This window comes from Carcharodon carcharias, chromosome 15 (genome assembly GCF_017639515.1).
Source record: "Carcharodon carcharias isolate sCarCar2 chromosome 15, sCarCar2.pri, whole genome shotgun sequence".
Taxonomy (NCBI): domain Eukaryota; kingdom Metazoa; phylum Chordata; class Chondrichthyes; order Lamniformes; family Lamnidae; genus Carcharodon; species Carcharodon carcharias.
In genome coordinates, this window is record NC_054481.1 from 47,535,040 (window position 1) to 47,549,931 (window position 14,892).

The window sequence follows — 14,892 nt, forward strand, 5'->3', positions numbered from 1 at the left end:
ACTCTTCCTGCTTCTGTTGACAGTACCCGAAGTTTGTGATTGATAGGTCGATCGACCAATAAAAAGTTAAAACGTGAGGTTAGGGCACCACCCCTTTATTCGATTGACAACGCGATTATTGAATGACGATAGGGTTAATTATGATTGACAGTAATATTAGCGAATTAGCGATTGGGATTGACGGGCCATCTTCGTCCCAGCTCGAGCCGGCCTGCACCCCACTCCGCCCCCACCCTCTGATGAAGTTTTCGCCCATCAGTTGGGGGAATGAATGGGGAGTCGGTGGGTTTCGTTGAGAGATCGCGCGGAGCCGTGGGACCGATTTAAAGCGCCAATTTTATTTATTTGTTGTCGGACTGTGTTTTTTTTAAATCCCCCCACCGGGTTGTTCGTGTGTGTGCGCGCTTTTCGTAGCTGAGGTGTTGCCGACGGAGACGATGGCTGAGCTGGTGCAACGCCTGGGCGCCTGTTTCCCGGCCTGTCAGTCCAGCCAGAGCGAGCGGGCTCAGCGCCGGAGGAGCCGGGAGATCGACGCCTTACTGGCCCGGGAGAGGCGCTACGTCCGGCGGTTGGTCAAGATCCTACTGCTCGGGGCCGGCGAGAGCGGCAAAAGCACTTTTCTCAAACAGATGAGGATCATTCACGGCAAAGACTTCGACAGCAAAGCCCTGGAGGAGTTCCGGGACACCATCTTCGAGAATGTTATTAAGGTATCTCGGCAAATTCAATGGGTGGGGGAATTACCAAGCTTCTCCTGGTCTTCAGTTATCATTTAGGACTGCGTGATACCCCCTTCACACGGACAGAATTAGTGGGGGCGTTAAGATGATGCTGTGCAATTGTCCTAATTTTTTTATTGACATTTAACTTAAGTGGAAAATCATTTGCAAAGGCTTTTTTAAAAATCTGTGCAGATGTTTTAAAAAACGTAATTCCTAGGAAGATGGAGTAAATCACTATTGGCACTTGCCTCTTTTCCTTGCTGAAATTTATGCATTGTGAACATCTGGTTAAAGGCATCCCTTCTGAAGTAGGTCTTGCTAGTGTTTTCCTTTGTGATCAGCTGAAGGAGTGTTAACTCTGCTCTCTCCCTTTATGATAATCAGTTAGCCCAAGTATACAAACTCCCCAGCGAGTATGCGAAGTAAAAAGTATAAACCTGTACCATACAGTGATTTATTTAACAAGTTGCCTCAATATCAGCTGAACTTATCATGAATGTATTTAATGCACAGTTGGCTTCTGTTGTCATTACAGCATGTTTGGTATTTACTAAATGGATTATAGATTGAATTACAGATTTACCTATGCTGCGATTCTGATACGGGTGTACATATTTGTTGTTCCTGCAGGCACGCAATTAAATGTTTTGGTTTAGAAGCTAAGGTACATCAAGATGTACAAGATGTATGCTGTATGTTGTTAGATTTTATAATCGGAAGTGTTAGAAGTAGAAAAGGACTTTCCTGCGCTATATTTAGAATATGAGACTACAGTACAGTATACTTTTTACCTGTTACGGAAGGGAAGTACATTATTCTGAGCTGTACTTCTGAGTTTCCGATATTGAATTACAACCCGATTATTTCAATTTTCTGTTGAATTAGTACAAAAACAAAACTCTTAAACGTTGAGTGAATCACATGATGCTATTTTATGAAAAGTCTACATTTATGTTAAGTATTTTCATTTTTTTCAGTTCCTTAATATTTTTGTAGCAAAACCTCCTTTCAATATATTCTGTAAATTTTAATTTTTGATATGACTTGACAAAAGCCAATTTCCTTTCCTAATTCAGGGAATAGACTGAAAGTGAATTTCCTCTGGGGTCTGGTGACATTTTCACTTTTGTAGACATGATTTCTGTTTTTGATACCCATAATTTGCAGGTTGAATCGTAGTTTTCACATTTTTAACTGCATTTTGTTAAAGTAGCTATACGTTTAATATTAGTGCTTCCTTATATTGAGAAACCCAGGCAAAAGACCATAGCTCATTGTGTCAGGTACCATAAAGATTGGAAAATGATAAGAAAGAACAGAGTAAATTTGAGAAATATAGGTAGTATAATGCCAGATCTAGATTTTTAAATTCTGTTTATTGTAGAAGGAAAGTTGGGTTTTGATGTTCAAGGGCTGGGGAGAGTTAGGTGGTACAACAGGGTTTTATTTCAACAAAGCGAGATTGCAGGGAAGAGAAGCATGTAGCACAGTTTAGGAGAGGAAAATAGAAATTTCAGAGAAGCATTACCAGGGCCACTGATTTATGAGTCAAGTTCTATTTTAATTACATGGGATTCTGAAAAATTTACTGGTGTTTGGGGATCAAATTTTGAAATTTAATCTCCATAAATGGACCTTTCTAATGATCTAGAATAGGATCATTGAATGATACTGCACAGAGGAAGGCCATTTGGCCTTTCATATTTCTGCTGGCTCTTTGAAAGAGCTATCCAAATAGTTCCACTCCACTGCTCTTTTTCCATAGCCCAGAAAATTTTTTTCATCTTGAACTGTTTTCCCATTTTGCTTTTGAATGTTTTGTATCTGCCTTTGCTCGTTCTGTGCGTTCCAGATCATGTCACCTCTGGTTCTTTTGCCAATTACCCTAAATCTGTATCTGCTTCTTGGAACAGTTTCTCTTTATTTATTCGATCAAATCCTTTAATAATTTGAACACCTCTATCAGATCTCCTCTTGACCTTTGCTGCTTTGGTCTTTCAGTGTAACTAAAATCTTTCATCTTGTACCTTTAGTAAATTTCCTCCACACCCTCTCCAGGTTCTTGACATCCTTCCAATAGTGTGATTAAAAAGAGTAAGACACACAAGGCTGTGTAAAGGAAATGTAGGTTAACATGCAACAGGCTGTTTGTTGTCTCAGCCCAAGAAAGTGCGAAAGGTGGAAGAGCTTCCACTAATCTGGAAGTAGCCGTGGTAAAATGCCTATTCTAGATCTAAGTTCTGTTAAGGCAAGAAGCATGAAAGGGAATCCAAACATTTTGTAGGGAGCTTGAACATGGAAAAAAAGTAAGTTTTCCATTTGAGACAAATGGAAGTAGTGAGGCTACAAATGTCAAAAGATGAACAACTAGGAGTGAAGCCAATTGAAAAACTGAACCCTTTTCTTATTTGAGTAACTAACAGCTATTTCTTTTGATCACATTAAATAAAAGGCCAGACTGGCTGAGGAAAAAAAACCTTCAATATTAATCCATAGCGAAGAAAAACACGTACAGATAAAATTTGGTTTGCTCAGTGACAAAGTTCATTTTTAACAAACTGAACTTCACGTGACAATGTTGTGGAAGTACTTAAGGGACTAAAGAAAAGAAAATAACTCAAGTTTATGTAGTAAGTCATTGGTGTGGAATAATCTATTGTTTATGGTGCCAAACAGCTGCATCAAGAACAAAAGCAAAAATCTATCTTTCTTGAGGCTCAACTGGTAAAAGGCAAAAGATATCTAGAGGGAGTACTTTTTGTTCAATGTGTTTAAAAAAAAAAAAAAATTTTGCTGTTAATTTCCTGGATATTTTTGTCAGTTTTCTCACTGTGCTGGAGACCATCATCCATGCCTTTTATTACTTTCTAGGCTTGACAATTCCATTGCTCTCCTGGCCAACCTCCCACCTTGCATCCTCCATAAGTTGAGCTCATCAAAAACTTGGCTGTCCGGATATTAACTCTCACAAAGACCTGTTCACCCATCACTCCTACATTTTCTGTCCTGCACTGGCTCCCAGTCAGACAATGTCTCCATTTTTAAAAACTCTTCTTGTTTCAAATCCTTCCACGATCTCATCCCTCCACCTCTCAGTAACCTCCTCCAATCCTATAACCCTATGAGATCTCTGCATTCCACCAATTCTGGCTTCTTGCGTACCCTGATTTTATTTGCTTTAACATTGTTGATCTTGCCTCTGTTTGCCTCAGGCCCAAGCTCTCTACCTCTCCCTTCTTTTCAGACATTTCTTAAAATCTACCTCTTTGACTAAGGCTCTGGCTAGCTGTCCAAATTCCTCATTAGGTAGGTCGGTATCAAATCTGTTTTGATGATGCTCCTGTGAAGCACCTTGGCAAGTTTTGCTGCATTAAAAGTGCCCTATAAATGCAGGTTGTCGTGTACAGTAGGCTGTATCCCAGATGGAATCCTTAGTCTTTATTGAGTTAGATAATCTCAACCAGGGAAGAATTTCAACATTTTTTTTTACAGCATCTCTCGGTTTGGGAGTGAAAAATCATCCAGAGGTCCTTTTTAATTGTTATGATGCAATGTATGTGTGCATTTCCACATAGGAACGTTGGGTGAGAACATGGTCTGGCTTAGCTGTGACACTCCTGTGTAAGTGTGTAGATGATGAATGACCACTTTAGCAAGGTGTGATAGGGCACATGATTCCATTGAAATTTTTTATTCTTTATGGGAGAGAGGAAAAGAGAATCTCAGTCCCTATTTGCCACCATTTGTTGTTGCAATAAATTCTGAATTTTGTATTGAGTTGCTTTCACCTTGAATGGAGGCCTTTTTGGGATTGTTGATGAAATAAGTTTGAAGGGTTGAAATGTATAGAGTCAAAGAGGTCAACATCATAGAAAAAGGCCCTTTGGCCCATCGAATCCGCCGGTCAAACAAATAGCTAATTATTCTGATCCCATTTTCCAGCACGAGGCCCATAGCCTTGTATGCCATGGCATCGCAAGTGCACATCCAAATACTTCTTAAATGTTATGAGGGTTTCTGCCTCTACCACCCTTTCAGGCAGTGAGTTCCAGATTCCCACCACCCTAGGGGTGAAAATATTCTTCCTCACATCCCCTCTAAACCTCCTGCCCCTTACCTTAAATCTATGTCCCCTGGTTATTGATCCCTCCACCAAGGGGAAAAGTTCCTTCCTGCCTACCCTATCTATGTCCCTCATAATTTTATATACCTCAATCATGTCCCCCCTCAATCTTCTCTGCTCCAAGGAAAATAACCCCAGTCTATCCAATCTCTCCTCATAACTAAGACTGTCCAGCCTGGTAAATCTCCTCTGCATTCTCTCTAGTGCAATCACATCCTTCCTATAATGCAGATTCCAGAACTGCATGCAATACTCTAGTTGTGACCTAACCAGCATCTTATACAGTTCCAGCCTAACCTCCCTGCTCTTATATTCTATGCCTCAGCTAATAAAGGCAAGTATCCCATATGCCTTCTTAACTACCTTATCTACCTGTCCCACTGTCTTAAGGGGCCGCTGGACATGCACACCAAGGTCCCCCGATCCTCGGTACTTCCCAGGGTCCTACCATTCGTCATGTATTCCTGTGCCTTGTTTGCCCTGCCCAAATGCATCACCTCTCACTTATCTGGGTTAAATTCATTTGCCACTGATCAGCCCATCTGACCAGCCAGTCTATACCCTCCTGTAATCTAAGGCTATCCTCCTCACTATTTACCACCCCACCGAATTTTGCATCATCCACAAACTTACTGATAACCCTCCTACATTCAAGTCTAAATCATTTATATGTACCACAAACTGCAAGAGACCCAACACCAATCCCTGTGGGACCCCACTGGACACAGGCATCCAGTCACAAAAACACCCCTCGACCATCACCCTCTGTTTCCTGTCACTCAGCCAATTCTGGATCCACTTTGCCAAATTGCCTTGGATCCCATTGGCTCTTACCTTCGTTATCAGTCTCCCATGCGGGATCTTATCAAAAGCCTTGGTGAAGTCCAAGTAAACTACATCAAATGCATTGCCCTCATCTACACACCTGGTCACCTCCTTGAAAAATTCAATCAGATTGGTCAGACATGACCCCCCCCCCCCCCCTTAACAAAACCATGCTGACTGTCCTTGATTAATCCCTGTATGATGAAATACAATTTATTCCGACAAGATCTGTGTTTACAAGTTTTCGTGTTTTGTTACCCTTGTTACAAACGAGACATTTTCACCAACTGAAAGAGAAACTCTCATCCTTATAGTTTTGTTGCAAGAAAAAGATTTTAGTAGTTCCCAGATCCATGCTAATGCAAGTTCATCAAAACTCTAGAACCATTTATAGTTTAGTCCTAATCAATTTAACTAAACAGTGTTTAATAACAGATCTTGATGTGTGTAATCTTGTAGCCTCACTGTTATCTTGAGTTGATGTTTTTTATTTTATGCAGTCAATCAGCTGTGAATTTTTCTCCTCCTGTGAAAAATTAGGACAATATCTTTTAAAGGAAACGTCCAGTTTAATTTTCAAAGGCCTATTAATTTTAAGTTGGTCTATTTTCAACTTTTAACCTACAAAGGTTAACATCTTTCTTGACTTAGTAGCCATAGCAATCTTTGTAGCTCAAACCTAGTTGCTCTGAGAATGTGGTGGTCAACCTTCTCCTTTGAGTTCTTGTGTTGATGATGATGATGTTTGGGTAGGGAATTCCAGAATACTGACTGAAGCAATGGCAACATTTGTCCAAGTCAGGATGTTTGTACCTTGGAGGTGATCGTTTTCTTACAGCCTTACTGTTCTTGTTCTTGATGATAGAAGTTGCAGAGGAAGGAGGTTCTGTCAAAGTGGTTTTGGTGAGTAGCTGCCTTACATCCTGTAGATAGTACATATTGCAGCAATTGTGTACTGGTTGTGGCTATTGTCAGTGGCAGAACAGTAATTGAATGAACTGCTCTGTCCTGGACCGTTTTGAGCTTCCTTAGTGTTATTGTGGCTATACCCATCAGGTGAGACTTTTAGGGGTCAGGAGGTGAGCCACTAATTGAGGAGTGCCCAGCTGAGCCCTGCTTCTCTAGCTATGGTGTAGATTTGGGCGGCCTGCAAGATGTTAACAGTGAAGGGCTTGATGATGGTGATGCTTTTCGAGATGATGGGGAAATAATGACTTTCTCTTGATTTTGAGATGCTCTTTAACTGGCAGTGGTGTGCATGAATATTAATTGCCACTTGGCAGCCCAAGTCTGGATGTTGTTAAGATCCTTACTTTAGGATGATGGGAGCTCCCTTTCTTATCGCACTGGAATTGTCATCAAATAGCCCCACCTCATACCATATAATGGAGGGAAGGTTAGTAATGAAATAGCGTAAGATGCTTCCCTGGGGAAATCTTGCATACCTGAGTCTATGCCCTTGAACAGCCATGACCACATTTTTAAAAATTCATTTCAGGGCTTGGCCAGCATTTATTGCCCATCCCTAATTGTCCTTGAGAAGGTCATGGTGAGCTGCCTTCTTGAACCACTGCATTCCATGTGGTGTAGGTACACCCACAGTGCTGCTCAGAAGGGAGTTCCAGGACTTTGACCCAATAGCTGTTGGAAAACAGTGAAGGAACGATGATATAGTTCCAAGTCTGGATGGTGTGGCTTGGAGGGAACCTTGCAAGTGGTGGTGTTTCCATGTATCATCTGCCCTTGCCCTTCTAGGGGGCTAGAGGTCATGGGTTTGGAAGGTGCTGTCAAAGGAGGCTTGACAAGATGTTGAAGTTCATCTTGTATGTGGTCACATTGCTGTCACTGCATTGGTGGTGGATGGGGTGCCAATCAAGGTGGCTGCTTTGTCCTAGATGGTGTCAAGCTTATTCAGTGTTGTTGGAGTTGCAGTCATCTAGACAAGTGGAGAGTATTCCATCACACTCCTTTTCATTAGCCTTTTGACCCCTGTTGATTTCAGTTTTGCTAGGGCTCCTTTATGCCATATTCGGTCGATTGCCTCGATATCTCTGCTCTCCTCTGGTGTCCATGTCTGGATCAAGATTGGGATAAGGTCTAGAGCTGAGTGCTTCTGATGGAACATGAACTAAGCATTAGTGAACAGGTTATTGGTGAGTTGCTTGATAAAATGACCCCTCCATCACTTTACTGATTGGGAGGAGGCTAATTTTGTGATAATTGTCGTTTTTTTGAAGGAGAAAAGGGTAGGGAAGATGACTTTCAATGTCTCTATCCTAATGGCCTCTTTCCCCCATCAAGATGTTTAAGCACTTTTTTCCCCCATGCAGAGGAAATTTCAACAATGTTTGAGCCTCTAGTATCATAGTTGTTATAGATCTGTTCATCCCCTTTTATTGAATGGTTCTGTAGGGTCCAGAAGTGTTAAGAAATTAGATGATAGTCAACTGTTATGTACTTTTTAAATTCTCCTTGGAGATTCCTATTTAGTAGAAAGCAGAGAGTCGGGATAAATAGGTCTTTTTCTGGGTGGCAAGCTGTAACTAGTGCTTTTGCTAAATTTGCAGATGACACCAAAATAGGTGGGAAAGTAAGTTGCAATGAAGAAATAAGAAATTTACAAATAGATATGAACACATTAGATGAATGGGCCAAAATTTGGCAGATTGATTTTAACGTGAATAAGTAGGAGGTTATCCGTTTTGGTCGGAAGAATAAAAAGGTGACTTATTATTTAAATTGAGAGAAACTTCAGAATGCTTCAGTGCAGAGGGATCTGGGTGTTCTTGTGCATGAATCGCTGAAAGCTAGTATGTAGGTACAGCAGGTAATAAGGAAGGCAAATGGAATTTTGGCATTTATTGCTAAAGGAATAGAGCATAAAAATAGGGAAGTGTTGTTGCAACTGTACAAGGCAGAGACTGTACTGTGCACAATTTTGGTCCCCTTATTTGAGGAAGGATGTAGTTGCATTGGAGGCGGTTCAGAGGAGGTTCACTGGATTGATTCCAGAGATGCAGGGCTTGTCTCATGTGGAGACATTGAGCAGTTTAGGCCTATACTCGCTTGAGTTTAGAAGGATGAGAAGAGATCTAATTGAGGTATATAAAATGCTAAAGGGGATAGACAAAGTAGCCGTGGAGTGGATGTTTCCCTTGTGGATGTTTCCCTAGAATGAGAGGCCGTAGTTTTAGGCTAAGGGGTGGTAGATTTGAATCAGAGATGAGGAGGAATTACTTTTCTCAAAGGGTCGTGAATCCGTGGAATTCACTACCTCAGAGTGCAGTGGATGCTGGGACGCTGAATAAATTTAAGGAGGCGATAGACAGATGTTAAATTTGTAACAGGTTGAAAGGTTATGGGGAGAAGGCGAGAAATTGGAATTGAGGCCGAATTGAGATCAGCCATGATTGTATTGAATGGTGGGGCAGGCTCGAGGGGCTGTATTGTCTACTTCTGCTCCTAGTTCTTATGATCTTATGGTATGTTAAACTAGAATAATTCCATTGCTTGCTGAATCCTTTTGAAGTAATTTGTTGAATGGGTCCTGTAGCTCAGAGGCTGTCAGATGAATTAGAAACCAAAAAAAGTAGGCCTGCAGCCTGCTTTGACAATAATACCAAAAAAAGTTTCTCAAGGTAAAAAGATTTTTGCCTAACTAGATTTAAGGGGTGTAGGATGGGGAGGAGAATGAAACTCTTAACATTAAAAGCAGTGCTTTTTCTTTAGCCTTCCCATGGTTTTATTTCTCCTTTTTAAATGGCCTCATGTAGGTTAAGATGATGCATTTTTCCTGAAATTTCATTACTATTTTTGAGTGACGATTTAGGACTCACTTCTATTGCTTATGGCTCAGTGAAAAGTTATGTGGCCTAAAGCAGCCCCAAAGTAAGTCAGATGCTGTGCCTGAAGACTTCCAACGCCTACCTAGAAATGTGACTTTTATCTGCCAATGGCATCCATAGTAGAAGCAGAGTTCAAAATACATGGGGCATGAGCGAATTTGCCCTTGAAACCTTTTAAATAGCAAGCGAAAGATCGAAAGACAGGGGTGAAAAGTTCAAAATATTGATTAGAAAGGTCGCCTGTATGTATTTTGTTTGGAGGAGTAGCGAGTGTGGGAGAGACAGAATCTGTGAGCAGCAGTTTCTCCGGTCACAGATTCTGTCTCCTGTGCTTGCTACTCCAGCTCCTCCAATCACAGGTTCTCTCCCACCTGATCTTGTTGCTCCTCCAGATAAATACTCTGATTGGAGGAGCAGCAAAGCAGGAGAGAGGAGACCTGTGATTGGAGCAGCTGAAGCAGTTATTCTGTCCAGTCCTGCAGCCATGAAGGAGACTTTTGGCTACACCATTTCCAAGGATGTGATTGCGTTGGAGGGGGCGCAGAGGAGATTCACCAGGATGTTGCCTGGGATGAAACATTTAAGTTATGAAGAGAGGTTGGATAGACTTGGGTTGTTTTCGTTGGAGCAGAGAAGACTGAGGGGATTACCTGATTGAGGTGTACAAGGTTATGAGGGGCATGGAAGGGTGGATAGGGAGCAGCTGTTCCCCTTAGTTGAAGGGTCAGTCACAAGGGGGCATAAGTTCAAGGTGAGGGGCAGGAGGTTATGGGAGGGATGTGAGGAAAAACATTTTTACCCAGAGGGTGGTGACGGTCTGGAATGCACTGCCTGGGAGGGTGGTGGAGGCGGGTTGCCTCTCATCCTTTAAAAAGTACCTGGAAGAGCACTTGGCACATCATAACATTCAAGGCAGAGGCCAAGTGCTGGTAAATGGGATTAGGTAGGTAGGTCAGGTGTTTCTCACTTGTCGGTGCAGGCTCGATGGGCCAAAGGGCCTCTTCTGCACTGTGATTCTGTGAATTGTGTTGAGCGACAGCCGAGGAGACGAAGCCAAAAATGAAAAAAGAGGTGGGAGGAGGAGCCTGGAAACTGACTGATGAGGCTGGAAGCAGGGCCCTTGGGAGCCTCCACTCAGCCTCGCACCAGCATGGACCTAGCTGCCATCTGCACAGATATGGCTGGGGTTCTTGGCTGACCTTTCACTTTTTTGCAGTGGCAGAGCCGGGATGAATTTGTCGGATGTAGTTTTGAAGAGAGGCGAGAAATGGAGAAACTTTGAGCATTGGGATCTGGGTTTGGTGCCATTCGTTATCTGATGATTAGCTTGGTGCTGCAGCATCGATTTTGTTATGACGTGGCAGATGATGTGTGCTAGTCGGACCAAATCCAGGAGGGAAACTTGGTTGCGCTATTACAACGGTTTTGCAATTTGTATTTATTATGAGATGTGAGCACTGAATTCAGAAGTAATAAGTCTGCCAAGACCTTTAGAGATTTTTAAAAAATAAATTAAAATATTTATTAACAAAATAAAAGATTTCAAGCATATACATAAGACTACAATTACTACTATAATAGTAATGCCTAAAATTCCTAATTAACCTGATCCTCAGTTACATTCCCTTTAAGGCAATGGTCCAAAATAGATCTTGGATTTAAAGCAAACTTAGCAAGTTAACACAATACCCTGGGCAGTGGAATTCCAAATGGCTTTTCCCCAATTTCAGTTTCAGTGGACAGCAGACTTATGCACAAATGCTGCATTAAGGCTATTTCACACACTCCTGTTAGATATTACATGGCCTTCTGACACACAGCCTTTCATTCTCCTTTATATATGTTTCTCTCTTAATATGTAAAGTCTGTTGTTCCATATATCTTTGAAACTGTATCTTCCTCATAATATAAAAACTTTCATGTTGCCACTATATATTGTCAGTAACCTTTGGGGAAAAATAAACATATTCCTTAGTCTTGCTTATCTGGCTAGTTGTAAACAGACTAAGATCCTTTTGAAATCCAAATCTTCATTTATCTAAAAATGCAAATTCCCTCCACACCTTGCATGCTAAGCCAGCATCCATGTTTACTCATTAGCATATCAAGCACCTGGCTTCTTTTGATGATTTTGAACTGCAGTCTACTTGACTTCAGATGTAATTAAATCATGCACAGACCCAACTGTACCTACCCCATAAACCTACCTCACAATAAACCAGAAAAATATTATGAAAATTATTATGCTTTCATCACAATTTGTTTATATCCCCCTTGTTGTACATTTGGACCATTGGAAGTCAATATCCTGATGTCTTCATTCACTTTAAATGGCAATATTGAGGTGAAAAAAACTTGAAATTGGCAGAACAAAACCCAAGAATGCTGGAGAGTGTTAATTGCTTGCATTCAATTTTTAAAAGGGTCTACAGATATGAGACTCATTCTCAATAAGTTACCTTGTGCCAAGTAGTTAGAATTTTCATTTTGAAATTGAGTATGGGAGAGTTATTTATTATAAATTAACAGAAACATCTTCGTTATAAAATGAATTTATGGGAAATATGCCAGAACCTACAGTCCTTGGTATTTGTGCCATTTTATCTATCTAAAGGAAATGCTAAAAAAAAAATCAGCATAAATACAGAAGGTTATGTGACTGCATCAACTAATAAAGGTGTTAGAGAGTTTTTTTTGTGGGATGTGGGTGTCACTGGCAAGGATTGGTTTCCCATCCCTAATTGCCATTGAACTGAGTGGCTTGCTCGGCCATTTCAAAAGGCAGTTAAGGGCCAACCACATTGCTTTGGGACTCGAGTCATATGTAGGCCAGACTAGGTAAGGATGGCAGATTTCCTTCTGTAAAGGACATTAGTAAACCAGCTAATTGATTTACAACAATCAATGATATTTACATGGTCACTATGACTGAGACTAGCTTTCAATTCCAGATTTTATTTGAATTTAAGTTGCACCAGCTGCCGTGATGGGATTTGTATTTGTGCTGAATTTTTTTAGGGTTTCTTCTTTAGATAGATATAGCCAAGTCCTCGTATTCAATTTTCTATGAATTCATCTTATAAATAAGATGATCTTATTAATTTGTAATAAATAAATCTCCCATACTCCATTTCCAAAATGAAAATTCTAACTTCTTGATAAAAGGTAACTTATTAAGAACGAGTTGTACATCTGCAGACCCTTTTAAAAATTAATTAATTGCAAGAAGTTTGTTCCCTAGAGCATTAGCCAGGCCTCTGGATTACTAGCCCATACATTACCACTATGTCACCATATTCCCCCAGGAATGAAAAAGGAGCCCCTGAAATCCAAAAAGTAACTTTCGCAAATGTCAAAAAGAGCCATCAAAAAAAAGTTGTTGTGACCTGAGTAAAAGTATATGCATTGCCACCAGGGGCACTTGGAGCCATCCAATCCATTTCTGAGCGGCCTGAGCACTTTGCTGTTTTGTGGCTTGTGGCTTGAAAACATTTTCATGCACAGCAGCTGGACCCTTTCCAAAGCCAATGCCAGACAGTATTTTCAATATAAATGCCAGTCAGGTGTGAACCCTTTATCCTAATATACAAGATTGTAGTTATACTTTTGGTGCTTAAAAACAGATTAGTGGCAAGAGTATCAATATTACTTGCCCATGATTCAGATACTCCCGATCATTAATGAGTTCCACACATTCATGCTTGCGCATAGTTAGACTTGAGATGTATGAAATTTTCTTCATGCTTTTGAGAGTGGTGGCAAAAGTATTTGCTTTCTCAAAACAGGTAAAGTGCCCAGGAGTCCAACTAATATCTTGGCTAAAAGCAAAGTGCTGCGGATGCTGGAAATCTGAAACAAAAACAATAATAGCTGGAAAAACTCAGCTGGTCTGACAGCATCTGTGGAGAGGAAACAGTTAATGTTTTGAGTCTGTATGATTGTTAGTTTGCTCCACGCAGGTGAGAGAATGTCGAATGGAGCAAACTAACAATCATACTGACTCGAAACGTTAACTGTATTACCCTCTGCAGATGCCGTCAGACCTGCTGAGTTTTTCCAGCTCATTTTGTTTTGTTTAATATCCTGGCTACCTGTTGAACTTTACATAGTACCACAGTGGAGTTTCATGTCCAAAGAGCTGGACTCCCACAGCAGGTTGTCTCTTGAGTCAGATTGAAACTTGAAATGTCAGCATAATTGCACCCTAATTTATACAGCAGTATTTCCAGTTCAGCAACTGAGTGCATGGACGGGTGGGAGTGCGCGCTTGTGTGTAATCTATTATGGAGGATTTATTTTGTGATTGACAAATCTAATTGCTCTTACTTAATTGTGATAATTTTGCTTTGTATCAACATGGTAATGGAAAAAAAAATTCTGTATGGCACTTTGGAAAGCTTGGCCTTTTAAGAAAAAAATACAAGATATCCCTTTTGCTGTTTATTCCCTGTGGTATTTTGCAGCCTGGTTCCTTATGTCTTTGTGTCTGCTAATTGTTAAATGTCTAACTAGTTCAGGTTGCTGTTGCCATTGTGCAATGAAATCTCCAGTGGTTAAAAAAAATTCTTGGTATCCACCCTGTTTATCGATGTTTGAAATTTTTTTTTCTGACTAGAAAGAAACAAGCAGTTTCTCCACTTCATCAGAGTCAGACTTCCTTGTAGTTATAATTAAATTTGGAGCTATTGGATTTTGTGGCTTCAAATGGAAGCCTGTTGTAGGCTAGAAGAGTTTTTAGATTTGGGTATCTTCATTTTACAGTTCTTTACATTTTTAATGATTAAAGAAGTTCTAAGTCGTCCCTTTTCTCCCTCCCCACACAATTATTTCCTGTTTTTAAAAAAAAAGTCACCACCATGTGGCTTACTCACTTAACCACTATCAAAGCATCTTTTTACAATAATGAAGGAAATGGGATTTAAGAATGGAGTAAATTTGTCAACCCACTAATTTATGTTCTATTTTTGGTCTTCTCATTTCAAAATTTTTAAACAATTTAGTAGTTTTCTGTTTTCTTCCTGCAAGTTTCAGTTAGTGGACATCGTATACAAACATGTCTTTTGAGATTTTACTTCTGTGGGTTAACTCGTATACTTCATTTTCTAAAGGAAGGTTTATGATCAGTGACCAAGACATGAATATCACTATTTTGTTCAATACTGGGGCTTTAAAATTCCCATTGATGTCAGTGTTCTTTTCAAATGTGACCTGAGCCTCCTTGCAAGAGCACAGTATAGATATACATGAAATAGGGACCTAGTTTTCCTTATTTTATTGCACTGTTTTCTCTTGGAATTTTAAAATGTCTCTTGTTTTTAATATTCTCCCCATTTTCCTATTGTCTAGGGACCGTATCCATATTGCAGCTGAGAGGGTG

General features: G+C 40.4%; 1 protein-coding gene across 2 annotated transcripts in view; it reads left to right on the forward strand.

Annotated features, from left to right (window-relative positions):
• Nucleotides 1-246: 246 nt before the first annotated feature.
• gna12a (guanine nucleotide binding protein (G protein) alpha 12a) overlaps nucleotides 247-14,892 on the forward strand; it is a 105,272-nt gene continuing 90,626 nt past the window's right edge. For both annotated transcript variants that reach the window (XR_005945295.1, XM_041206241.1), the window contains exon 1: nucleotides 247-710. Coding sequence is in view for 1 of the 2 variants with exons in the window: in XM_041206241.1 (XP_041062175.1) it covers nucleotides 438-710 (273 nt within the window). In the remaining variant the exon portion in view is untranslated. The remainder of the gene's footprint in view (nucleotides 711-14,892) is intronic.